The 26,441-nt window shown below is 45.1% G+C and overlaps 1 protein-coding gene across 7 annotated transcripts in view; it reads left to right on the top strand.

Annotated features, from left to right (window-relative positions):
* The window catches only part of LDLRAD4 (low density lipoprotein receptor class A domain containing 4), a 294,707-nt gene that overhangs the window by 249,189 nt on the left and 19,077 nt on the right, over nucleotides 1-26,441 (top strand). For 5 of the 7 annotated variants that reach the window (XR_008731464.1, XM_055705562.1, XM_055705560.1 and 2 more), the window contains one exon: nucleotides 22,596-22,750. Coding sequence is in view for 6 of the 7 variants with exons in the window: in XM_055705562.1 (XP_055561537.1) it covers nucleotides 22,596-22,750 (155 nt within the window). In the remaining variant the exon portion in view is untranslated. The other 2 variants (XM_055705565.1, XM_055705564.1) reach the window with 2 other exon arrangements.

The raw sequence follows: 26,441 nt of genomic DNA on the forward strand, positions 1-26,441 counted from the left end.
AGTAGCCTGGGAAAAGGACAAAAGAACAGTAATGTATGCGAAATATCCCTGTTGAGGTTTCCTAGAGAGAAATTAATGCAGAACAGGAGCTATTTGCTTCTGCAAGTTTCTACAGGCAAATTATAATTCTTGACTGCTTTTCAGTTCTCATGGTAGTTGGAGTATTTTAAAGCTCTGATTCCTGGAACCATATAAATAAGAATGTCAAGTTTCATTATAAAGATTTTATAATAAAGCATGTTTCTAGCCTTCCAGACTGCGGCCTAAATCTTTAAGGCATGGCCTTAGTAAACTCAAATGTTTCTAAACAACAGAAAACAATGGAAACGTTTTCTTGATCTTGGGATTAACTTCAAGTGGGTAATACTAGAATTACCAAACTTTCCTGATGAGTAGTGCTGAAGGCTCTTGAGGGATTTAACCTCCTCAGCAGTTATGTTTAATTTGAAGTGTGGAGAAAGAGAGCAGACAGTTTATTTCCCTAGTTATTTAGGCACCATTGGTGATATATTTGTGGGTTTGTGTGTTTAATACTGGCTTTGATGTTTTCCCTTATGCATCTTTTTATTATATAAATAATGTCCTTGTTTCTTAGTGTTTGTTGTTAGTGTGTGCAAATACATTCATCTTTTGTTTCACCCTTCCCTAGTGACCTGTTACATTTAGTTATAGGATATGCAGAAAGGAAATAATTAGTCTAACTTTGATCTGCCCTTGAAATTGCGCTGTGCTTTTAAACCACTGTAAAAGAGGAACAGTAAGTTTGTTTCTGCTCTTCTCAGCAACAAAGCACAGAGTGAATCTAGGCATTGTAAATTACTGTCTTACGATAGCCTAAAGAGCCATTTTTTAACAAATGAGTTGTAGATGGAGACTTTTCTTTCCAGTGGGTTATGCTGCATATTAGGGCAGGGTGTGCCAGGATCTCCTGAACTGTGAAATCAGAAGAGACTGTTAAATCATCACTTCTGAGCACCTGTGTGGGTGCCTGTTTCATCCCACCTGCTTATTTTCATATAGTCCCTCACCTTAATTTAGGTGTCCCCCCTCTTTTTTAAATTGAAGCTTAGTTTGTTGTTGATTCATTTCTGCATAGCTCTATAGCTTTTCTTTTTTTCTTTTTTTTTTTTCCCTTTTTTCCCCTTCCTCTTTCTCTTTTGTCATTTTGCCATTCTGCTTGGCACTGCAGGAGCAAATTATTAAAGGTTCCCTGCTCCAAGGAGCTTGGGGGTGTGTGGTGGGGCGGTGTGGGGGTGGGAATCTGCCAGAAGTTATTTAAAGTAGGCTGTGAAATTTGCAAAATGTTACGGGAAAACCAGGTATAGTTTTCTGTTCCTGGTCTCCATAGTCTGGAAGCAAAGCAAAGTTTGGGTGATAGAACAAAAACATCTTGGACAGTTGTTTTTTCCAGTTGCTGGTGGTGAAGGACAGTCTTGGGTAGTATGGCCACAGCATTTGAACTGTGTGTCCATCTAGTTAATTTGCTTTTACTTAAGTTGGACCTTTCAGATTGCATTTTTGGGTTTTTTTAAACCTTTAATTATTTCCCAATGTGAGGCTTTTTTTCAGACACCAAAAATGCTATAAGGTAGGTAATAGGAAGACAGAAAGCAGCTTTATTTTTGTTAGAATCTGGTCCTTGTTTTCACAGTTTCTTTTAATGCTTAGTAAAAAGGAGAGCAGAAGGCGTTTGGAATACAGAAAACACAATGGGGCTAATTTCTCCTGCTGCTCCCCATGTTCGGGCTTTGTGGTTACTGCGTGTGGCTTGGTGGGAGATTGTCGTAGTGCAACAGAAAACTGTCTTGGTGGGTGATTCAGTAGATGGACCCTGATATAGGGGAAATAGTATTTGCTGTCAACACCCTGAAAAGGTTTCCTTCAGGATGGGTGGGTTGTTTGGTTTTTTTTGGCTAGGCAGATGTTGAGCTAAGAATGTGCAGAATTTTGTACAGTGGTTGTGAGCATTTTACTCCTTAATCTCACCTCCTGTTTTATAAGAAATTAATATTTTTTGCTGTAGTTCCAGATGTCAAGATTGTAGATATAAGGACTGTCTTTTTTTAATTATGCAGTGCTCAGGCCACTGCAGTTGTGATTCTTGATTGAAGGATCTTTGTGTTGCTGTAATACAAATAAAAGGTCAGAATGAGCTAATTTTACCATGATGCGTTTAACAAGCATGGATGAAATGTGAAACCAAGGTCTTTATAGATCCTCATAATTAAAGATCCCACTGTATAGTTCATATTATTTTTTGTTACTATTTTTATTTGGGTTAACTATTATTACTACTGAGCAATGGCTTCCAGTCCAGTTCAAGTAATTTTGTTCCTTTTATCTGTTAGCTGTATTTCCTGCCCAAAGCCATTGTGTTGTTGCTTTAAGATGACATCCCCTGTGCTGTACCCCAGAGCTAGATGCAGTAATATATGAAAGTGTCTTTACACACTTCACACTATTATGATGCTAAATTATTTAGGTTTTTCAAAAGGCATTTAGTTCTCTGCTGAAAGAGGATTCAAATGTGTACAGCAGTGGTGGTTATTACTCTATGTATGTTTGTCCATAAATGCATATGAAAGGTAGAGATGTTAATTTTAGTTTCGCTGAGTCTACCAGGCTGGAAACTGAATGTAAATCTGAGTATGTATCTCTCTCTTGCGTTTGCCTCTAGCAGCTTTTAGAGTTACGAATGCACATTTTTAATGACTAAATGTAACATTAACAGAGAGCCATTCTGCCCCAATTGTTTCCAAGAGAATGGACTTGCTAGAGACTGCTTTTAAGTAGCCACATCTGTCTAATCAAGGTTTCCCCCATCCCCCTGGAAAAAAAATAAATTAAAAAGCAGAGAAAATGAGATTATTCATTTCTGTGCAAGCTTCAGAGTGGCAGCTGGACTGCCAAGTAGAAGGAAGAGATCATGTTGTATGGCTGCATGAAAGACACTTTCCTCCAGAAGCTGGTATTTTTGTTCAGCCCTACAGCATGTGGGCGGGAGTCTGTATGGTACCACCAGGGCTGGGATGCAGTGGTGGTGTCATGATGGGTAACCTGCTGCATTCTGCAAGTGTGGGTGTGGAAAACAGCAGCAGAGGTGGAATACTGTAAAGGGTGCAGGGTCACCATTAGGTTATTATGTTTTTCTTCCAATTTTTCAACAAAACCCTGCTGCATTTTAGGAGTTTAACAGTGAAACAAAAATATTTTGGAAAGCCATCATAGCCTTTCTCTTCATTTTGCCTTTCTATGCTCCCTAAACACAAGGTGCTGCTTTGCTGGATGTTGGGGCTGGACGTGCAGGCTTGGTAGCATTACTGCTGCATGCTTGCTCTTTGCAGCTGTGACTGGGAGAGGGCCAGTGCCTACATGGTGGGACCAGCCTTGGGCTGAGACACCCAGGGGATGAGTAGCTTCCCCGTGTCAGTGGGGACAAAGTGGTCCAGCTTCTGCTCCTCTCCCCTGGCCTGCCACAACAGAGAGTTTGTGGCTTGCAGAGAGCAGGGAGGATACTTGCCTTATTCTGCCTATGCCTCCAGGCAGTTTCTGCAAAGCAGCTAGCCTCTGGCATCTTGCTCCTGTGTTGAGGAATGGGTATCTGAGTCCTGTTGGACAGGCTTTGGAGTTTGGGGGGTCTATAAGGGGAAATGGAGTTTGGCTAGCTAGAAGACTCCATCAGCTCCTGGCACCTTCCTGTTCCCTCTTGTTCCCAGTAACGTGAAACTGATAATCTTAAATGAAGTGGTTAATGTACATTACTAAAAAAAAAAGAAAGTATATCGCAAGGTTGTGTGAAAAGTCAGAGAAGGTTTTGACCAACCCAAGGACAAGAGCGATTCAGAAAGGCGTGCAGGCAGCTGGTGATGAGGTAAAGTGCAAGAGATCATCCCTTCTCTGTCCCACCTATGCCAGCAGGTTAGGAGGCCTTTGCTGGGTGAGGCATCCTGCCAGCTCCCTGAAAGGAAGGCTTTCCAGGGGGGTCAGGGCTTTCACACTGCTCTACCCTCTGACCGGGCTCATGGGGGCAGGGAAGAGACCTGGAGCAAAAGGCAGCACAACCACTTTTAAGGGTATGACCTTAAAGGAAGAGGTGCTGGAAAAGCCAAAGATAAAGACGGCCCAAAACATCCTTAAGGCTGCCAAGCCTAAAATTAGATGCAGGCTAGGCTTTGTTTTCCTTGCAGGCTCACATGCCACATGCATCTTCCCCCAGTTGGCCTACTCCGTGATGACGGCGAGTGCTGACGCCAAGGAGCACTTGACTCCCCAGGAACAAGTTTCTTGTGACTTTCTGTGCACCCCATTGTCACACGATGGGAGCAGGCAGGCGACACAGCAGAGCTGCCATCACATGCAGGCCCACACGGTGCGGCACTGCTGACAGCAGTTATCCTGGGACTGTTGCCATTGACAGCCAAAATGTTGTTGACTGCAGGGAACATTGAAATTATTATTGGTGAGCAGATGAGGTATTAAGTGCAGAGTTGACATTAGGAGTCCATGCACATGACACAATTCACCATGTCACACATTGGTTTAAAATGTGGGCAGTGGATCAGGAGCCAGTAGCAGAGAGATGCTGGATACCACACCCCACGTGCATGTTATAACCCTTTCTCAGAGGCTGTCACTTATGTTTTGGCAGGGCACCTATTAACAGTTATGCCCAAAAAATCCACTTGTGCTAGATGGACAAGAAAAATACGCATTTGGACATAGATTGGCCATTCTGGGTGGGCCAAAACATTGAAAGATTATACTTTGAGCTGCACTTCTGTGCAAATACAGTTTGATTCTCATGTCAGTGCATTAAAATGGAGTAGTGTGACCATACAGTCACTACTGTTTAAGATGGTGTATCTGTTAAGCAGACATGCTGTTAAATCAGACTTACTGTGTGAGCTCTGAAACAGGCTATCTTAATTTTATTCAGAATTCGCTTAGCACTGTTGTATCCACATTATGCAGCATAAAAGCCTGTTAGATACGTGCTCACCAGGGAGCCCTGTGACTGAGCGAGAGCCCTTCTGATCTGTTTGCCAGGTTGCTACCAACTCTGCATGAGACTTGGGCAGTTTTAGAGGGGAGGGATACAGGTAAAACTAGCTGCTGTGCAAGGGACTGATCAGCCCAGGACATTCCAGGAACACAGAATTCGGTTTTTCATTTTGCTTCTCCCTGCTTGTCCTGTTTCCTCCAGCTGCTTAGGGAAAGCAGCAGTTTTACAGCGGCCTTCTTTAATCCCCTTTCACTGGACTGCAATTTTACCCAAGCAGTACCTACATTAACGGAAGGGAGAGGCACGGAGTATAAAGCTGCACGAAGGGTTTTACACTTGTCTCCTTGCTTGCTGTGTAGCCAGGATAAGTCATAACCGTTTTTCCAAATCCCTGTGAGTTTTTCTTCAAAATGAAGTGATTAACTTCTTCTGTAAACTTCCCCTTGTCTAGGGCATCCAGGCCTTGTGCTGAGCTTGACAGCATTCAAGATCGCCTGCCCACATAGACTATTAGGTTCTGCTTATCCTTCGTTTCCACTGCCTGGTGAAATATTAGATAACGGGGAAAGAGCTTATCTTACATGCGTCTGAACTGACAAATATGGCAGCCTTTCAGTAAAAAGGCTAATGCAGACGAGGCCTTTTTCCTGGCTAGAATAAGAATGAGGCCAGCGCTTGTCTTCTGCCACTGACAACGGTCAGATGCGTGCAGCATGATTTCCATAGCATCCAGACAGTCAGAGCACCTAAATCTACCTGTCTAGTCAATACATCAGCTTTGCTGGAGCGGGGAGCTGAAGTTTGTCATTGAGGCGGGTTTCTAATGCAGCACGAATGGATCTTTCAGCTGTACTCCAGGGTAAACATTGTAAGCCACGCAAATTTATTTACCAGCGGTGACAAATAACTGTGTCAGTCACTTTTGTTTTCTTCCCTAAATAAGACATTCTCTATAAATGCCCTTATGGATTTAATTTTTGCAGCTTTAACCAGGGGGGAGGGGAAATGGGGGGGATTTCTTGCTGTTTGAACAGGTTAATATTAGTGTTTTTTACTCTCTGTGTTTCTGCACATGAAAAAATGAGTTTAAGTTTGGACTCGATGATCTCAAAAGTCTTTTCCAACCTAGATGATTCTATGATTCTAATAAACTTCAAAGGGACCCATTTCAGGGTTTAACAGTTTGATGGTAGCAGCTGGGAAACACTGTCCTGGTATCAGTATTGAGGTGAGTTTGGCTGAAAAGCATAGCTGAGAAGTCTTTACCGTGCCAGGGCTACCTGGAGGGGGAAGAGGAGCAGGAAGGAGGGGGCTGCTTTGCCCGCAGGGTGCTGAGCAAGGCCTGTTACTCATTTCAGAAGTTTCTTGGCTTGTCTCAGGCATAGAGCTGTGCTTGAAGTTTAACGCTTCCATTTTGAGAGAGTACTCACCATTATAATGTGGCATATTTCTACATTGCATTCATACAGATATTTTGGGAAATTGTTTTCCCAGCCGTAAATCCTAAACTGTACATTTGCTGTCAAATTCTCAGCCAACAGCTAAAACCCAAAGTGTCTGACAGCTCATAAAGCTGGGGATCTAGTGGGAGAAACCGGTAGCCTTTTCAGAAATGAAGGACTAGAAGTTAATGGGTGGCTTGCTGCAGTTCGGGGAAACACAAGTGTGCTCTGAACAGAGGAAGTGGAAAGAGTCGTTAGTTGGGCAAGCCAGACACACCTAGACAGCATCCTGAGCTGCTGCCAACCCACACGGGGTTTTTGGACCTTTTCCAGGCTTTGTTCCTGAAAATAAATTGTTCAAGATGGGAAACTTTGAAGATTGCATTGACCAGTGAGCTGTGCCTCTGGGTGTGAGCTTCAAGGGAGAGAACACAGGCTTTGAATTTGGGCTAGAGGCTCACAGAGAAAAAGCTGTGATCAAAGTTTAGCCTACATTTCATATGTTTGCAGGAGGTGATCTGCAATTTTTTTGTTGTTTCTCCTTATCAGTGAGGTTTATTCTGGCCTCAGAAATTGAGAAAGGGCTGTCAATCTGATTATTTAGTTTAGCTATTGACTTGCTTTGTAGCTGCAATTCATATAAAATGATTGCTGCTGGGTCTATTTCACAGGAGCAGCACATGAAGAAATTAACATCTATAAACCATTCAGAATATGTAAAACAATGGATATATGCTAAGTATTACGTTATTTATTTAATACTCTGATAGCCATGTTGCAAAACAAATGAAGAGGTGGGGATATCTTTTGGAACAGAATATACTGCAGTGCCTGCCCTGATCTGCATTAGACATCTGCACTGTGAAGTACAAGTGATGCTGAAAGATGCACTGAGAAAACAAATGGGTTACAATACTGTCGTGTTAGAAATGACAAAATGTGTAGGCAACAGAGAAACTAAAACTACTTCAGTTTCAGGCATAATTGTAAAGTATTAACTGAAGAAATACAGCAGGAAAGGTAAAATATGAACAGTTTGGAAACTGGGACTCACAGTTTCACTTCTTTATATGACAGAAGCTCTGTGCTAAAAAAAAAAAAGAGCAACTTTTCTTTTAGCTGTATTTTTTTTTTTCAATTTAACACTGGAAACCACAACTCTTACCTATAAAAGTAAAAAAAAAACCCAACACCAAAAACAAAAAAAACCCCACCTTCCTGAAATTTTTTTCAGGTATTCACGTTTAAGCTGGCTTTAAGGAGGACACCTACAATGAACAGAAAGTCCTAGTTGAGCTTTCACAGCAAGAAATATGAGAGCACATGAAGCAAAAATGCCAGAGTCCTTTCAAATTCAAAGTGTCTAAGCTGTCTGCCCAAAAAAAGGATAGATTCAAGCTGGGAGCCAGTTTGAGTTGTATGACAGATTCATGTTCCTTGTATGCACAGCCTTGGCTTGAGCAGTTCCCTTCTTCCGATCTTCTGTGTGTAAAACAGAAACCAGATATATTGACAGCAAGGTAAAGTTATTTGATGTGTCTATAAAAAACAGGATAAGAGCTGGAAAGAGTGTCCCATTTTCTAATTAAATCTAATAAAACTGTGCTAATTCAGTGACATGCAGCTTCCAAGGCAGGAAACATGGCAGGTAAGGTATCAGCAGGTGAGCAACTCAGCCTCGCCATCCCTAGTGTGGTACAGAAACGTTTCTCAGACTTCATCCATGAATCATCGGTGATTAGTGCACGGAGATTTCTCTTGTGAGACCCTTTTGTGTACCTACTGCAGCCAGGGAATCAGATCCCTGAGAACAGAAGTAGGCTGGGAAGCTCTTTCCGTAGTGTGTAAACTTTGTGAGGAAAGTAATTGCAAGCTTGCACTGCATTCGGTTGCGACTACAGAAATAGGAGTGGTGCAGCATGTACAGGGAGTATATACTGCCCTTCCTGAGGGTGGGGGCTGCGTGGCCAGGTCTTTGTCACATGCCACAGGGAGTTTGTATGCGTGGTCCTTGTGGTGTGGTGTGCCCAGGCATCGTGGATGGGAGCGGAGGTGCATGGGTGCACACAGGTGTCTGATGAAGTCCAGGCGCACAGTGTGTGGGGGAGGTTGAGATGCTGTGTGCAGGTGGCCAGCACGTGCCTCTGATGTCAGACGTGTCCCAGACCCTGCACACTCACTGAGTATGCACTGCACTGGCAAAACACGTACTCTCAGGAGTCATTTGTCTGGGACTTCTGAATGGCAAAAAGCCTGGTCTGAGCTGCTATGCAGATCAGGATGTCAGGCGTCCTGAAATCCTGGACAAATCCCCTTAGTGCTTTTGGTAAATGTGCAACTGGTATTTGCTGTTGTGACAGCAGATCCTGTGGTAAAAATACCTGTCTCCCAGCACTGCAAACCTGACTCGCGTCCCACAGGTAATGGGTGAGCAGTCGGTGCTGTTTCTTGAATTTTTGCGCAAATGCGTGAAGCAGTCCTGGTGGCAGGGGATCACAAAGCTGCATTGCAAAGCACTTGCCTGGCTCAGGCCAAATCTCTGCACCTGTGGCTTAAGACTCAGCAGATCAGAGGTATGGCAGAGACCCCTGACCTCAGACTGAACGGGATGATGTCTCTGCCCTTTGCTTCTCCAGAAGGCTGCATCTGCCCTGCACTTGCCAGTGCAACTTGACGGTGTGGAAGGTGTGCGGGCAGTGTCCCCTCCTAGGCTGGGCAGGAAGCACAGCCCTCTCCCTGGAGGCTGCATAACAACTTGGGTTTGTTTGCTTTTAACCCTTCACCTTAATCCTAATTTTCATTAGGTTTCATTGGGTTTTTTTATTAAGAATTAGGACTGTGCCAAATTTGAAGCATCAGTAGTTTCACTACCACAATGGGGTAGCGTAGAGTGAGAGGGAGTGAATGTGCTTTTCCTGCTCTGTGTGTGCAGGCACACATGAGAGAGCACAGTTTCTCTGTAACTCTGAAAATTAGTATCTTACTCTCCAAACTTCCTTTCCCACAAGGAGATTCACCCAGAAGGTCTCACCCCACCCAAACAGGGTGTAATGGTATCTCTTTAGTGGGCTACACAAAAATGCTACCGGTGAGTCAGTACAGTGTCGGATGTACAGTCGTACAGAGTGTGAACATAGGATGAAGTAGTTTGAAATGCAGCCTCCCATCCAAAAATACCAGCCAACCAACTGTAAGATACACTAACTGTCAGTTCCCAGTGTGTCTGTTGAGATTTCAAGCAAATTTTGGTTTTTGCTGGCACACAAAGGAAAATGCCATTGCAGCCACTTGGGGCCTGCCTTCTGCTCATCGGGAAAGGGCACCACTAGGCAGATCTTGAAAATGCACCTTTATGATTTAAGTGCTCATATGTCGTCTTCAAAAGTGGCTTAGCAGCCCAAATTTCATAGAGTACTGGTATCAGGCGGTGTGTGAAGACTGGCGCAGGTGAGGCCGTGCTCTGTGGAAGCGCTGCGTAGGTGCTGCTGTGGTATCAGGAGAGGGAAGAGTGGGGACAGGCAGGGAGAGCTGAAGGGACTTCCCTTAAGTCACTAGAAGGTCTGTGATAGAGCTGGGGAGAGAAGTTGAACCTCAGTCTGATGTAGCTAGTAGACGATGCATTCTCCTTAAACATCTTTTATGCCATATATTTGGGGCAGTCTTGTATGTGCTGTACGCAGGGCCATTTTTCCATTTCTTTCTCAGTCCCTGAAGTCCTCCTATGAAACACTTCAAGTTTAAGTATACTGTACCAAATTCAGTGTTATGCTGGTAGTACAGGGGAAGAAATGGATGGAGGAGCAGTGTTAGAAAGCACCCCTTCAGCCCTTACTGAGACCCCAGCTCTGTCCTAGAGTTTGTTCAAAAACATCCATCCCTCCTGGATTGCCTGGGCTGAGTAACATCACAGCCCACCAAGTAGTGGGACGCTGCTATTCCACGGATGAAGCAACACTGCATTGCCGGTATCATTAGGCTGCTGGTTTTGCTTCTGGCTCTTGGCTTCCACCCTGAAATGATGGTGTCACTGGAGCTGCCTAGAGGTACAACAGTTATCCCAGCCTTATGCAGGGTACAAGAGGTTGTCGGTCTTTATGGTAAATGGTCAAGCTGCCTTCCTGTCATATGTGTAATGTCTCAGAAGTGGTTTGAGCTTGTAGATACCATTAATTACGTTGAAAACAAGAATACTGTCATTGTGCTGGGTAGGATTGGCCTAATTTTATGTAAAGTCGATGCGGATTTAAGCTTCGTTTCGAGTTACTAGGGTGCTGTCCATCAAGTCATGTTTGGAAATCGTTTTTTAGAAGCTGTGCCAGTTTTAACATGCTGCTTTAATATTTTTCTGGCTGCAATAGGGCAAGACATAGAAATCGTACATTGTCATCACACAGAGCTGTGAAGCATGGGGTTTTTTGGTTTGTGTTTTTTTTTCTTTCTCTCTCTTGCACTCTGTCATATGGAAACCAGATCAAGATTATGAAATTATTGCCCACAAACTGTGATCTTTTTTCTCTTTTGTGGTGGGGACTGACAAGTCAGTGATGGCTTGGTGCTGTTGGTACTAGCTGTTCATGCTGCACGCATTTGTATGTATCAGGAAGTGCTGAACTTGGCGTGCTTCTCGGTTGGCACACAGGCTGGTAAAACGTCAGATTTTTAATTGTGATAAAGTTCATGAAAGAAAAAATTATGGCAGATGTTTCCTTTTGTCAGAGCTGAAGTGAATCATTAAAATGTGATATGATGTACTATGAACTAGTCAGTGTAAACATCATCCCTGTGAACATGTCAAAAGACTGAAGAACGTAGACGATTCATGGTAATGTCAAAAACCATGTGGTCTGAATGCTGTATTACCAAGCTCTTCTCTTTAAATGCAGAGCATGAATCTTATGAATTTTTATTGCCTTTATACAAAATGAAAAGATAACATATTCTGCTTTGGTAAAAATAGCCTGGTAGCTTCTGCAACATGGTTGTCATTTCGCTGGTGGTATACTCAGAGGTCTGCTTTTCACAAGCAGCAGTGAGGTATCCGATTCTCACTGAGCACTGAGCTTGCTTGCCTAATTCCCTCTTTTCTAGAGGATGTATTTTTGGGAAGTCTTACTCCTTTGCCAGTCTGAAGGAAGTGGCAGAAACGCCGCTGCTTGCCGAGGAATGCCTGTGATGATGCGTTAAAAGTGGCTCCCGATAAGTGGTTATGGAAAAACTGCAGGAAGCTTCTGACGGCCAACATTCTCTGTGGACTTTCTCTCCCACCTCCTCACATCCCCTGCAGGAGGATTATTGTCTACATGCTCACTTAGGCCATTAGTCAGAACAGAAGTGCATTAGAAACTTCCTGATGCTTCCCCATGAGCTGAATACATTGTATCTGCAGTTATTCTCATTGTGGCTGGTCTAAGAAGTCTTGACTAGATTCTGATTCTTATTCCCAGTGTTGTCAGTTCTCAGTATTTTAACATAAATTAAGTGGGTTTCTTAATGCTTCAGCTGTTGGAATCAAGGGAGTTGACGAATATCTTCATTTTGACATAAAGGTCAAAGAAACACCGGAAAGATGTGATCGAAGTGTACCCAAAGTCTTGTTTTATGCCACTCTGCCACTCTTTGATCTCTGATTTGAGGGAGCTTGACTTAACAGTTTGGAATGCTGTGGATTAGGAATAAAATATTCTGTTATATCATAAAGTGGCTTATAAAGTGCAGCAAATCCAAATAATTTTGCATGTCAGAAGTCTCAGTCCCCATCTCTTTTGGGGATACACTGAAAGTGAGGTGAATGTGTTTTGCAGAGCAATTTGAATACTTCTAAACTGTGGCCCCCTTCTCCAGATCAATTACATTGATTTACTGGGGAAAATGTGTGTTTGTGTGCATGGACATACACAAATTGTATACAAACAATGTATTTTATTTTAAGCAGGGCTGCAGAAGCCAGAAGTAATGAACTTAGTACAGAGATTCAGTGATAACAGTTGTTAATGGCAAGGCATCTGTAGTTTTTGCACCATGGTGATTTGTGGAAATGCACTGTTCTTTTTTAAATCAGCATAAATTTTTACACCTCTCTTGCACCATAGGAACTTAATCCATCATGAAAACTCGGTAGAAGCTGCACCATTGTATCCTGAGGCAGATGTGAAATTTGTGTGAGTCACTGATTTGTGATCAAGCTGAAGGAAACTGAGTCTACAGTTCTTAAGAAAGAAGCCGCCCATTTGGGATGCATTTACGCAGCTCTTTTTGTATAAATCATTAGCGCTATAAACTATCCATTGTTGTTAGGAGAAGAAATTTAACAATGCAAATAAAACAAAATACTGTGGCAGAGCAATTTTATGCTTGATTGTAATGTTTAATGGCATGTTCTCATAAAGAGATTTTCCCATCCTTCAGACCTATCATGTCTGTGACTCCCTTGATTTCCAATGGTTTGGATGTCCCCCATTTTATTCCTAGAGTTGTTTTCTCTAGAGCAATTTCTGTAAACATGCTGCAGCATGGGGTTATCCAGGGTTAATTTCCCTTATGATTACACATCCAGACAGCATATATGTAAATGCGGCAAGACAAGTGATAAGAAAACTGTAGGATAAAAGAAAATGAAGAAAATTCCCTTGTTTTGCTTGTAGATCCATTTTTCAGTATCAGTGTATTTTCCTTAATTTTCAGTGTTAATGCTAGCTTACATGGGCATCCTGGTTCTTTAAAAGCTTTATTTTTCTGTCATCGCTGGCCTAAATTTTTGCATTATGTTGATTCCCTTTCTCTCCCCTATCTCTTTGGATATTTCTTCCAGGTTCCTCTCTTCATCCTTTACTTTCAGGTACTAGACGGCACCATCATTGAGGCAGAGCTTTGTATCTCTAAACCAGCTGGTTATATTAGTGTCAGAAATAAAAATACAGCGTTCACATTCTACTTGTATTTTTAGTGCTTTACTGTAATCCTGGTTCTACTTTCCCTTCTTATCTCCATTCTATGTCTTGCCCTTTGGTTCCTTTTTTTAGACCAAGGTTGATGGGTTTTCTTGTGATCTTGGAAGGTTTCTGCACTGTCCAGCTTTTTGAGGTCTTCCCATACACCTTAGTCAGAAAGTACTAAAATATCTTGATAGTCTGTTAATCTGCAGTCAAGTGCCCGTTGTTTTCTTTTCCTGGCTGCCAAGGAGTTTGTTGGGAATTGAGATTTATGGAGTGAATACTCCACCTGGCAGGAGACTCTCTGTAACTCCTAAGTGTGTTCTTCAGTGGAAGAATGAACATTCCTTTTTGTGTGTAAAATACTGCTAATAGCTTATTTAGCAACCTATATTTCTACAACAGGGCTTTCAGTTTTGTGTTGGAGGTGGGTTCTTGCATATGCATAGATTCTAGCACCCATGCTAATTCCGTCTCTCATTTAACTTTCATCTGTTCCTATGGTAGGATAATGCATGATGTGATCTCTCAGCTTTTTAATGTGGTTCTTAGTGCATCTCTTCTAACTCCTGTTTGAATGGGCTAAAAAAAATACTAATAATGAGGGATGATTCTTCCCTGTACTTGCTGGGAATTGCGTGGAAAACACAGGGAGCTTAGGCAGGGTAGTCATGCTGCAACCACTGAGACTCCACAGAGTCCAGTACCAGGTATTAATTGCATGTGCTGCAGGGAGAACTCTGAATAACAACAGGATTAAGAAAAATACGTTGGTGATCCTTTCTTGCCTTTTCCTTAAATGGCTCATTTTTACAACTACTGGTTAGATTTGAGCTCGACGTAAGGCAAAAGCTGTGGAATGTGATCAAATGAGGGATGCAAGGGGTTGCAGTATTTTCAGCACAGCTGATTTTGTTCACGGTTTTTTAATAGAACTAAATGGAGGATTGAATTAGTCGATGATTAAAATAAGTGGAAGCCACTGTATTACAGTGTTCGACGTAATGGGTACCTGCGTGAAATTTTGGTTCTCAGTCACCCAGTTGCTTCGTCCCTTTAGGGTTATTTTCAAGGTCTGAGTAGCCTGGACTGATTATCACCCTCAGATTTACAGCTGCCTGTCCCTGCGTAGAGTTTCTTGTTCCTTACGCGTCAGCACTAAGAAATTTGTATCTGTTTTTCAGCAGTGGCAGACGAGCATCAAAGTTACCAGCAGTGTAATCTCCAGGGTAAACAGGGCCAACACATTATGCTCGCTGTACCATTTAACCCTGCTGGAGGAGATGACTGTAAATTGCCTGTGTCGAGCTGGTGCGTGAGGACTAATAGAACTGCAGTGGGGATAATTCATGAGTAGATTTTCTCACTCGCCAGTGTAAACAGAGCTAGGGCTAGTCAGGTCTGAAACGGTGATTACTTTTAAAACAGCATGTTACAATTCAGTGTCCCAGGTTGAACCCTCCTTCCAGCACAGGAAAACAAACCATCGCATGCGTGGCTACCACATGGACCACGCAGGCTGTGCAACTAACTATGCATATGAAGAACTGCTTTGTTTTTCTAGGAAATGAGGTTTGGAGGGAGGTCCTTAACTGCAGATTGCAAAGGGTGATTTAGAAAAAGAAAAAAAAGAAGAAAAAAACATCAATTTCACAATCCTTATTAATGCAGAGTAAAGAACAGCTTGAACAGGGAGTTAATTTAGAGGCCTTGAATACTGTCCTCTTCTGCATTAAATCCCTCCACCAAACTTGCGTTTTTTGGGTTGTGCTGATAATCTCTCCACACTGCTCCTGTCTGCTTGTTCCTTGCACCTGATCACATTAAATACAATGACATAATAGATATGCACCTGCTGGCAAATAAGTTACCTGAATTCACTGCCAGCGAGAATAGCACTTTTCCTTTCCCTGGGGTGGTGCCATTCCTCAGTATCTTTTTCTGACAGATTTAACCTGTAAACTCCAGACTTAATGGAAAAGGTGAAAATTTGCTCCAGGAAGTGGCAATTTGAGAGGTGGGGGCATTTGGTGTGTGTGTCTGCGGTCACTTGAAGCCCATCCAGGGTGCAGACCCTTACCCAAAAGGGAATGGTCCTGGTCTTCTGCTCTGTCTCTCACTGACCGTTTCCTGCTGCCTTTTGTTGTGTTGGCATCAGCGTTCACCCAGCAAGCAATTTGACTTTTTCCACTGTGAGCAGAGACCTGGTCCAGCTCATCTGTGCTACAGCTGTGTCGCTGTCCGCGGGTGCACTGGGGCTGGCACAAAACGGACAGCGGGAAGGACCCAGGTCCATGCTCCCATGGCTGCTAGCTTGACATGGGGCTGGGATTGCAGCAGGCAGTGATTACCTGGGTACTCCCAAGACCTGCCTGGGCTGGCTGGGGGGCTGAAAGCATAGCTCCCCCCCCAGCAGGCACGTGTCACCCCAGCCTGTCTTTGGCTGTGAAGCATCATCCTGGTGCCGCCTGGAAGAGGCACATAAGGATGCATGCCCCTGTGTGAAGCATTAATGGTTGTAGACATGTGACCGTCTCAGATGGTTTTCAGGGCTGAAGTTAGGTGCGTGGCTCTGAGCTGTATCAGGGAGGGGGAAGCACCTCAGCGCACACGCACACACCCCCCCACACACACACACTGTCCAGGTTCCCCAGGTGAGTGACCACAAGGGGCTGACTGCAGGCAGGATGAAACACTCCCTTATTTTCCAGTTTAAGACGGGGTTTTTTTTTACTTTTCAGAGTAAGGGCTGGCCAAAAGCCTGCCCACAGTCAGTAATGTCTTTAGAGAAGCAGAGAAAGAAAGAAGGAGGTAAGTAGCAGAAATGCAAAACTCCTATTGAGAAAGCAGCACCTGTCCAGTTTTGGTCACCAAAGCATAACGCTGTTTTCTTACACTTAAGAGATAATATCTTTGCTACTAGTAAAACCAAAAAATTGGCTTTCGTTCTTGTGGTTTCCAGAATGAGTCTTTTGTTTTCCCAGTCAAGACCGAGGAGACAGATCAGTAAACACATCCTTTATAAAATTTCACCTAAATGTTACCAAGTTTAATTAGCCCTTGGGTTTATCATTAATATGCTAGACTTGCAGTGGCTTGTGGAGGAGCATGATGACTCGGTGTGCCAAAGCCTGCTTAGGTAGCTTCAACCCTGTCACCAGAGCAGCCGACCTGCTCAGAGGTCATGTGGAACCTGCTGCTGGGAGGGGGATTTTAGAAGGAAGCCAGTCCCCTGTCCTTGTTGACAGAGCAGCTTTTCTGGGCTATCTGGCACTTACAACGCAGTTGTTCAGCCCCTGAAGGGGTTGATTCACATTAAAAACTTGATGATAAATTCTTAATAAATAGCCAAATATTGTTCTGAGGATGTTCTTGAGGATGCTTATCAGGTGCGTTGCTTATGGATACAGCACTCTTAATGATTTTGCAGTCATTATGCCTGCGCTTGTACAGTAATACTAAACAAATTTTGGTGGGTAGGGAAGTAGTGGGCTAGAGAGGGAGTAAAGCGTATAATCTTACCAGTCTCTCTACATACCGAATTCCCAGTTTTGCCGAAGCAGTTGGCTTGTGTTAGAAGGTTAATGCCCTTCAGGAACTGAAAAGATTGAACATCCAGGCTTCAATTGTAGGAGACCGAAGTAAAGAAGCAGTGTTAATACTAATACATTAATTTTATTTTTTCTGCTTATAGTCTTTGAACTACACACATCTGAAACCAACTTCTCATGTTAAATATGAGGTTTGGGAATGATGCGTGTGGGTCAATCCTTGGCTCAGAAAATCTGTTTGACACTTCAGTCCTTGGCAACGAGAATTTGCAACAGGAAGGTAATCAGCCTCAGCAGCGACTCTGTACGCACAAAGCAGGCCATGCCCATACAACAGCCATGTTTAAAAGGCTGGTCTGTTGAATCAGTTGTTTTCAAAGTAGGCTAGGGGAGATGAGATTGTAGTTTGGAAGGTGTTCCACATCTGCTGTCTGAACTGAATTACTTCCCTTTGCTGGTAATGGTGCTGTAGTCTGTTAACACTCCGCTTGCACAAAAGCATTCCATTGACATACAACTTAAACTCATTCTGCTCTTCTAGGAACTCTCGGGATATTTATTTACAGTCCACAATCACTGTCCCCCAGCCTGACTGTACTGTTTGGTTTGGGGCCTTAGTCCATGCAGTATCGAGCTGAACATCAACAATCGTTTAATAAATCCAGACAGCAGGGATATAGCCTGTAACCCAGCAAGGGAGCCTGCTGTGTGCTGCGGATATGGGTATCAGGATGTGTCTTCTAGTATTTTCAGCACCCTGACTCTTCTGCATGCTGGCTTGGCGGATGACCGTGTGCAGGCTGGCTCCTCAGGCTCTTTCCCCTGTTGGCCTTTGCTCCTTGACTTTAGTCAGGGGATCCTTCTTTTGGGGGGGGGGGGGGACTGGTCCATGAAGTTCACATATTTGAGGTGTGGGGAGCAGCAGGTCTGTCTCCATGGGCAGGCCTAGAGCATGTCTGGGGGCAGCCTGGGCCATCGCGGCGGTGCTGTGAGGGGGAGCGGTGCTGGCGTGGGGCTGTGACGAGCCAGCCAGCCCACTGGAAGCAGGACATGCTGCAGCCCAGCTCCTGTGCCTTCAGCAGCTCCCAGGAGCTGGCCGAGTACGGACCATCGGGTGAGCTCTCTTCTCCTGCTCACACAGACACGCACTGGTCTTGCCCGCTGCTTTGGGGATGCTACCCCAGAGACTTAACGAGCAACGGGAGGGGGCTTGGCCTTCCTGGTGGGGCAGGTACAGGAGGAACATCCCGGGAGCGGAGGGACACACCGCTCACGGGTAACGGGGGTCCTGGCGAGGCAGGGACCCCTGCGGGGCTGGGGGCAGCCTGCAGTTCGGCTGCCGGGCTCCGACGGTGAGTGCGGGGTGGGACGGCAGGCGGTCGGGCTGAGGCCCAGCCGGGCTGGCTCCGCCGCGGGGCAGGGGAGGGCGGGCGCTGCTGGAGCCGGGAGCCTTGGCCAGGAACCACGCGTGCGGCTGGATCCCCAGGCTCGGGATCCCCGGTGCTTTCCTTTCCCCTCCCCCTCTTTATTTTTTTTTTTAAACGCGTGTGCGTGGATCGCTGGCGGTGACAGGCGCTCTTTCCTCTGGGGGTTGGCGCGTTACCGTATTGCAGCAGGGGGCGCCTCCCCGTTATTTTACACTCCCCCCCCCGACCACGCCTGCGGTGCTGCGCGGGGAAGATTCCGCGTTTTCCGCTTCTGCCGGCTGTGTGCCTGCGGCGCGGGACGGGACGGGGGGGGGTCCTCTCCGGCGCCTTTCGAAGAGCCGCGTCCCCGGTGGGGATGGCTCGGTAACGCGGGGGGCGTGCCGCTGACCCCCGCTCCCCCGCCGGGGCCGGCAGCCGACGGAGGCGGGCGCGGCGCCGGCTCCCCCGCGGGCGCGTGACGGCGGGGCGCGGGCACGTGCGGGGGGCGGGGCGGGCGGCGGCGCAGGCGCGGCGGGCCGGGGCAGGCGGAAGAGCCTGGGCGCCCCGAGCGCCCGCCGGGCCGGGCCGGGCTTAAAGAGCGGCGGGGCGGCGGCGCGGGTAAGCTACGCACCTTCCTCCCCGCGGCCCTCCCGGCCCCGCGCCGGGCTCGGCCAGGAGCGGGGCGGCCGGGGGCTTTGTCCGCCTTTTTTTTTTTTTTTTTTTTTTTTTTTCTCCCGGCGATTCACCGCGATTTTCTTTATTGTTTTCGGGGTTTTTTTACGATTTTTTTTTTAAATTCCTTCCGCACCAGGCGGGGCCCCGCCGTCCGGAGCGCCGAGCCGCCTTTCGTGTCCGTGTGTCCGTGCGAGCGCTCACACGCGCGGCCCGGGGCCCGGGGAGCGAGGGCGGCCAGTGCCGGCCCTGTCTGCCCGCTCCGGCTGGGCCGGCGCTCCGCGGCGTGCGGCAGCTGCCCGGCGGCGGCCGCGGTGTGAGCGCCGGGGCCGGGCCCCGCCGGTGCGCTGGCGGGAGGGCCGGCCGGCCGGGAGACTTGTCTGTCGGTCCGTGCCCGCGTAGGGCTGAGCGGGCAGCCTGGGGACGCTGTCCCCCCGCTGGATGGAGCCCAGGGCTGCCGGTGATGCGGTGCCCCCCGCGGGGGCTGGCGGAGTGGTTTGAGCCCCCCGTCTGCCGGAGGCGAGCATGTCCAGTGAGCAGCTTAATAGGACAGCGGTGAAGGATGCGCGGTTAAAAGACCTGTTGTTGGAAAGAGGTACCCGCCTGTTCGCTGCTGCGCCCGCAGGGGCAGGGCTGCGGCGAGCCCGGGCTCCGGCTTACCGGAGCGAAGCCCAACTTCGCGGCTGGCGGAGCCGAGGGACGCCGTGGGGGCTTCCCTGGCCGGGGGGGGGTCTGTCTGCCGAGGAGGACTGCGGGTGGCGGTCCAGGTGCTTTCGCTTGCGTGCATGTTGACGGGGTTATAAATAATTTCTCTTGTTTTCATGCTTTTCTGTGGAGGTGTCGTCATTCAGTATATAGTTGCTTTTTCCGCGCTGGGCACTTACCATAGAAAAATACTCTACTAGGAGGAGAAAAATGTATTATAAATGTGATTTCCTGCGTGTAAAGAAACAGGTATATGCAAGTGTGACAGAGAGACTTGGGGAGGTAAAAAACCGTGTCGTTTCTCTTCCCCAAGTCTCTTTGCCAGCTGACAGCGGAGGAGCCGGCTGGAGCAGGTGCCGGGGCGGGGGGCGAGGCGGGGGCCGGCGGCCGCCGGGAAGCACTCGCGGTGCCTTGAGCGGTGCCGGTGAAGAGAGACCGCTGCAGCTCTTGTTTTTTCCCTTTTTCCTGTTAATAACCTAGTGAGTAGCAGGAGGGCTAGTCAGGAGGAAGGGTGAGGTTGAAAATTACCTTCCTTTTTTCTTTCAATCCATACTTTAAGCGAGGAAATCCTCTCGAATATCAGTAGGGTGTTCTGTTGCAGTTTGCATTTGCGGTGTAAAGCTGGACTTGGAAAATCCTGTGTGTTGTGGTTTTAATTTTCTTTACTATGTGGCCATGTTTTAGTCAAACATTTCGAAATTATTCTTCCCCCCTGCCAAGGGAAATGCTCAGAGACCCAATCATTTATTTCTAAAGGAGAGGTACTGTCCCCTGCCGCTGAGATGCTGGAGCCCTGATAAATTTAGAAGACTCTGCCCTCGGCAGATAGAGAAAGTAATATGTCATTCCAGTGATCTTTGCATTCTAGGAAAGCCTAAATCAACATTGCTTGTTTTGCATGTTGCCCTTTAGCAACAGTCTCTCAATTTCCAGTCTAAAGTATTACACGGACCCCCCAAAAAAGGTTTTGTTAAAGAAACCCTTTAGTACTCGGTAGCTGCAGAATGTGATTTGCAGCAGTCGTCAGTAGTGTTAAGTCTGTATTTTGTTTGTGCTTCTGAGGCAAAACCCCCTCAACTTTTTACTTAAACGTGGGTTTGGTGGGTTTGTTTTTTAATTAATGCTATGCTTCCTGCCTTTTGATCTTTTAGTGCTGACGACATTAGCTTCCAGTGGTGCGAGGGGGGGTGGAGGGATGTTGCTGCACTGCATATGGGATTGATAGCAAAAGTGAAGCAAAGCACTGACTAACCAAAATTTTTGAAGATGTTCTGCTTGGTGAGTGGATGGTACTTAACAGCAAAGAGAAAGTAAATGATAGATGTATTGTTGCCCTTTTACTCTTTGCTTAGCCTTAAATAGGTTTAGTTACTCCTACTGAGATGATTGCAGAACCTCAGCACTTAGATGGTGGTGTGCCTGTGCCCACTGGTAACTTGTGACAAACAGCTGGACCTCAGCACCAGCCTCCACTGGACACCAGTGCACTTGCAGCTCCTGTAATCTGAGGTTTTGTTTGGAGATCTTAGAGTCTTAGGTTTGTAAGAGATCTTAGAATAATGAAACAGTCTTGGACTTCCTTTGGTTCCACTGCAGGTCACTTTGGATTTTATGTGTGAAAAGCATTTGTCTAGCTCGGCTTTATAGTTGTGTTGTGTTTGCATACTGCTGTTACACAGAAGGCTGAGGATGACTGCAAATGAAAGAGATGGGGGGGGGGGGGGGAACTTGTTTTCTCTGATTGCTTTGTCTTTTTGTTTTTGTATTTTGTTTATCTTTCTTTCTTTATTGGCTTTTTAAAACAGAAAATTTAGTATCGCTTCCCCAAAGTCCATTTTTTGGTGTCCAAAAAAATAACAGTACTTCTGGGAAGTGCCAAAACTGAGTAACTTGCACTGCTGCTTTGCTTTTTCTGCCAGGCTAGCAACCAAAAACCTCTTCCCATTAACTGGAGTTGTCTTTCAAGATGAGAGCATCCCCTGTGAGCGATGTAGTTTCCATAGAAATATCAGCAAGTGTGTAACTCCAAAGGGCAATTCCTCCCCTTGCTCATCCCTGCTGCTCCAGTATAGCCAAAAGGGTGAAAGAGTGACTCATTTCTAAATCTACTTAATATTTGTTGTATAGGCAGGACTTCAGATAAGATGATGGGCTCTGATGGAGTTACTTGTAATTGTATCTCTTGCTACAGCCAAGGCCTTGGTTTCATTTTTAACCATAGTGGAACATAACTTGTTTTAGAATATCAGATCTCTTTTTAGATTTTTACTTGAATGGGAATGTCCTAGAACAGTTAATTTTTATCTAGTTGGAGAGAAGCAATTGAAGAAGACGTTGTATGTAGATTCAATAGGGAAAAAAAAAATCCCCCTCTTGATTTAGATAGCTTTTGTGCCGTTCAGCTGGTTGAAAAATCAAGAGTAGTTTACTAGATAGTGTCCCGATTCCTTTCTCTGTGGCCTCTGCTTTGAAGCTTATGGAACCCTCTGGATTCAGTTGGCATTGCAGGTGGCTATTAAAATAGAGTGGGGTTTGAGTGTCTTTGGTTTGTTTTTTCTCCTAGTGAAATCATTTTATTCTCCAGAAGGCTTGTCTGTACTATTCATGCTGAAGAATTTGTTACTTGTGAAGGCTGCAGAGTAGTATCACCAAGAAGTTTCTTAGCTTTGATCTGCAGCCACTAATACTGAATGATGGGCACTGCCAAAAAAATATTTTCATACTACTTTGGAACAGTGTTTTCTTCACGAAACTTTGTGAAATGGACAGCAGTAACATCTTAATCAAGATCAGTCTTGATGGAATACTGAGGATTTTTCAGGTTATTGCTTTGATGGATAACTTTCTCTGTGTGATTGACATATTTTCCTTTTTTTTCTTTGTTTTAGCTGAACTGGAGTTTGTTCAAATCATCATTATAATTGTAGTTATAACTGTTATGGTGGTAGTGATCATCTGCTTGTTGAACCATTACAAACTCTCGACACGCTCCTTTATCAACCGACAGAGCCAAAGCAGAAGACAGGAAGAAACTTTGCAGACAGTGAGTATGAGCCCCTTGCACCAAATACCTTCTCTTTGCGCTGTACGGGCCTGCGGCAAAGCCTTCTGAGGAGCTCCAGCACAGGCAACTGTTGAAAAACTTCTCATGCCACTTCCAGTACTCCCTATAGTTAGGTCTTTTGCTGAGGTTGTATTTGTCAGTAGAACAAAAAATCATAACATAAATTAAGATATGATTAATTAAAGAGTTATTATTTTAGACCCTACTACGTTTTATGTAGCCTATTTTCATTTTATGTTTGGAGGCTCAGATGTGACATCCTGTTTGCTGCTGCTGTAATTCGAAGGGGAGTGTAGGGGAAATGGATGGAGACCACCTGGGGTACAAAGATTTGAAATAAATGTTGTTTGACTTTCCATGTATTTACTAATATCCTGGAGTTTTATCACTATTGCTCTTTTGTGAAGCTACAATAACTGGTTTTTTGGATTCAAACCACTGGCTCAGTAAAGGCCTGTGTTTGTTTCATTCAAATTACATCAAAATGTAACATTTGTTTTACTCAAACAACAAGAAAATGATCCCTCCAAGGACTGGAGTGGTTAAGATGTGTTGTTACAGAGCCAAACACTTAAGACAGTCTCAGCTGAGACCTCTTAAGGCTGTCTTTTGTCAACCCAGCAGTAAATGGGCCCCTAACTTGCCTTGGGACCAGGAGTTTGCTGGGTGGTATGCACTGCTCCCTTGTGAGGGTTTAACCACAGGGTGTCTGTGGCCCTGGAACATCCCCCCCCCAAGCCAGGCAGTATCCTCTGCTGTTGCAGGGAGGTCCTTTTTCTGATGTGCTTTTCAATGTCCCTGGAGTGGTGCCCCTTGGCCTCTTTGCTAACTGTGATAGCCAAGTGGCCACTGGTGGGGATAGCATTTTGGTGCATCGAACTTCTGGCAGCAGTGTTGGGTTCACACTTTCATTTCATTTTGTTGTCAAAAAACCTGACTGTAGCTGAGAGGTGTAGCCCCATAATGGTTTACACCAGTCATAAGTCCACGGTTTCACCTTTCTTTCCATCCTGGTCCTGTGTTTCCTCCTTCTTTGTGCTTAGGGAGCTACTGGGGTCATGGTGAGAGGCCTCAGGGGACTGATCTGGCTGAACACTAATCGTGTTTTTTTCAGTTAGATTTCAGCCAGATAAACGACTGAAATGCCTGGGCCAGGGAGGAGACAGGGATGCCACAGCCAGGGCTGGACCTGAGCAGCTGCTGTGGAGCTGGACCCCTGGCAACTTGAGTTCCCAAAGGTCCCGCTTAGCGCATCACCTGCGCCTTTTTGCTAGGGTGAATAGCTCATACCTTGGAGGCTGTGCAAGGACGAAAGGAGCTGTCTCCTCGAGGGGAAGTAGCCTCATTCTCTAGTGCTTTGGTAGCACAGAAATATTTAGCTCTTAATTTGCTTACAGACAAAACTGGAACTTGTCAAACCTTGAGCCCTTGTGGACTTCAGGATTGGAAAAAATGGCTGGATTAATTTGTGTTACTCTTAAATGGATGCTGTCATTCAAGACCCACACTTCTGTCTGAAAAATGTTAGCTAAAATTGCTAAAAGTACCTAAAACTAAATAATTTGAGATAAAGGAAATGCATTTTCATCTTCACACATCTTTTAAAACTGCAGTAAGCTGTCAAATGCATGGAGTAACGCGTTCCTTCCTTTCTATGGTTTGTTAGTATTTCTGTTGTCGGAGCAAGTGATGCCTTTTTCTCTTAGATGCAAGGGAGGAAACATCACCTTCTTGTGAAGAAGAACATGCAGTTTGGTGGTGGAGACTTAGGAGCACTGTAGTATCCAGAACTGCTCTTAAATAATTTTTAAAACACTGACTCAGTTTCAGTTTGTCACCCTTTTCAGTCATGATAATCATAGGCAAGTGAGCACTTCATGGGAATTGATGATTAGTTGGCGAGAACTGGTTACTAATTCTTCTGAAAACTCTGGTATAGGTTTGTCGTCATTGACTCCTGGATTTCTGATAGGCTGAAGCTGGGTCATACTTGTGGGGAATGGGACCTAAGAGGTCTCTTAGGTCAGATGTCAAATATGTTTGAGTTCCCCAGTGCCTCAGGTGTTGGAAAGACATTATGATAGAAACTGGTTGTGCACTGCTTACAATGGAAACCTGAAAAGCGGTGTGTGTTGCGTGAGGGTCGGGAACCTAAAGCATTTGCTCTGTGATCTGAAACTGGAAATGACCAGTCTGTTATTGTCCACGGAGGAGTGAATTGTACAAGGGAAATCGCGTGAGCAGTAAGATGCAGGTTAGATTATATAATTTGAAAAGATGTTCATTTTTTTAACCAGGCAGGCCTTGTTCTGTGTGCAAATGCTATTGATAAGTGGATTCTCTTCCAAGGGAATGGTTTTGTGGGGTGTGTTTTTTAATGGTATATGGACTCTGAAAACAGGTTTAAGTGTTTAGTAGCTACTGATGTCTGAAGAAAATACCATTCTGACTCAGGCTTTCTGTTGGTGGAGGAATAGTGAATGGAAATAGAGGAAGTTTGGCCGTATTTCTTAAAAAGAAAATGGCAAAGAAAATTAATTGACTGTGGGCTAGTTCCTGTAGTGAACTATGAAGTGAACTCCCCTTCATGTAACTGAGGTAGCAGATGTGTACCAAGATGCAGAATCATGCCTTTTGTATTTGGAGGGGCTTTTTTTTTTTTGTCCTTTCGTTACCTTCATTTTTCCTTTCTTTAACCCTGTCCTATTTCTAGTAATTGTGCTATCCAACAGCTGAGCTGTGGCTGAATTGTGCAGATTTCTGGCCCCGTAAAGACCAACTATCGAACACATGATTTCTCTTATTCTGGTTCTTCTAGAAACTATAATAGAAATGAGCAGATAAATTATCTGCTGCTGTTATTGCCAACCTCACACCTGTAAAACTCATGGAGCAGTACAGCTTCCACAATAACGAAATAAAATGTATTTGTGTGTTTCTTTGTCTGGATGAACTTCCTTTTGTGTTAAAAACAAAAAAAATTCACTGAAAACCAAAACAAAAAAGGCCTTAAAGCTGAAATTCTCATTGTCTTCCAAGCCCAGAAATTAGAGTATTAAAAAGATGAAGTATCACTGGAATCACAAGTGTTGGTAACACTTGAAGGGCAGAAAAGGGACCAATCCCAGAAGCAAAAACCCTCCCCTTTGATAAGTGCGTGCTGGAAAGTAGCTGTTACATTCATGTTCTGTAAATATGCTTTCCAGTGTGGCCACCAATTAATCTTTTTTTTTTTTTTCTTTTCATCCCCTCTGGAGTCTCATATTCCAGTCTTTGCCCAGGTCCTTGTTATATTAACTGGGTTAGTGTGCTGAGGCCTTAAACAGATCACAGCAGGGTCAGGACAACCTTTGAGTGCTCAGGAGTACTGGATGCTTCTGCAGCAGCACTGCCAAGGCTGCTGCCTGCCCTTCCAAGGCAAACCCTGCTGTCTCCTAGTGTAGCTATTTAGAATATTTGAACCCTGTTTTAACACCAGCAGAAATACAAATTTTGGGGTCGTTAACTGTGAAAGGTGGAAGGATGCTGAGTGTCAGCTGTGTTGTCACGAGCAGCAGTGTGCGTGACTCACTGAAGTGAGTGTACATGGTACTGAATGGTGTCCATACCACAATGGATAAAATATGGAGGGTTTCCCACTGCTGCCCAGTCCATCAGCCATGTTTTGCTT

This window comes from Falco cherrug, chromosome 3, assembly GCF_023634085.1.
Source record: "Falco cherrug isolate bFalChe1 chromosome 3, bFalChe1.pri, whole genome shotgun sequence".
Lineage (NCBI taxonomy): Eukaryota > Metazoa > Chordata > Aves > Falconiformes > Falconidae > Falco > Falco cherrug.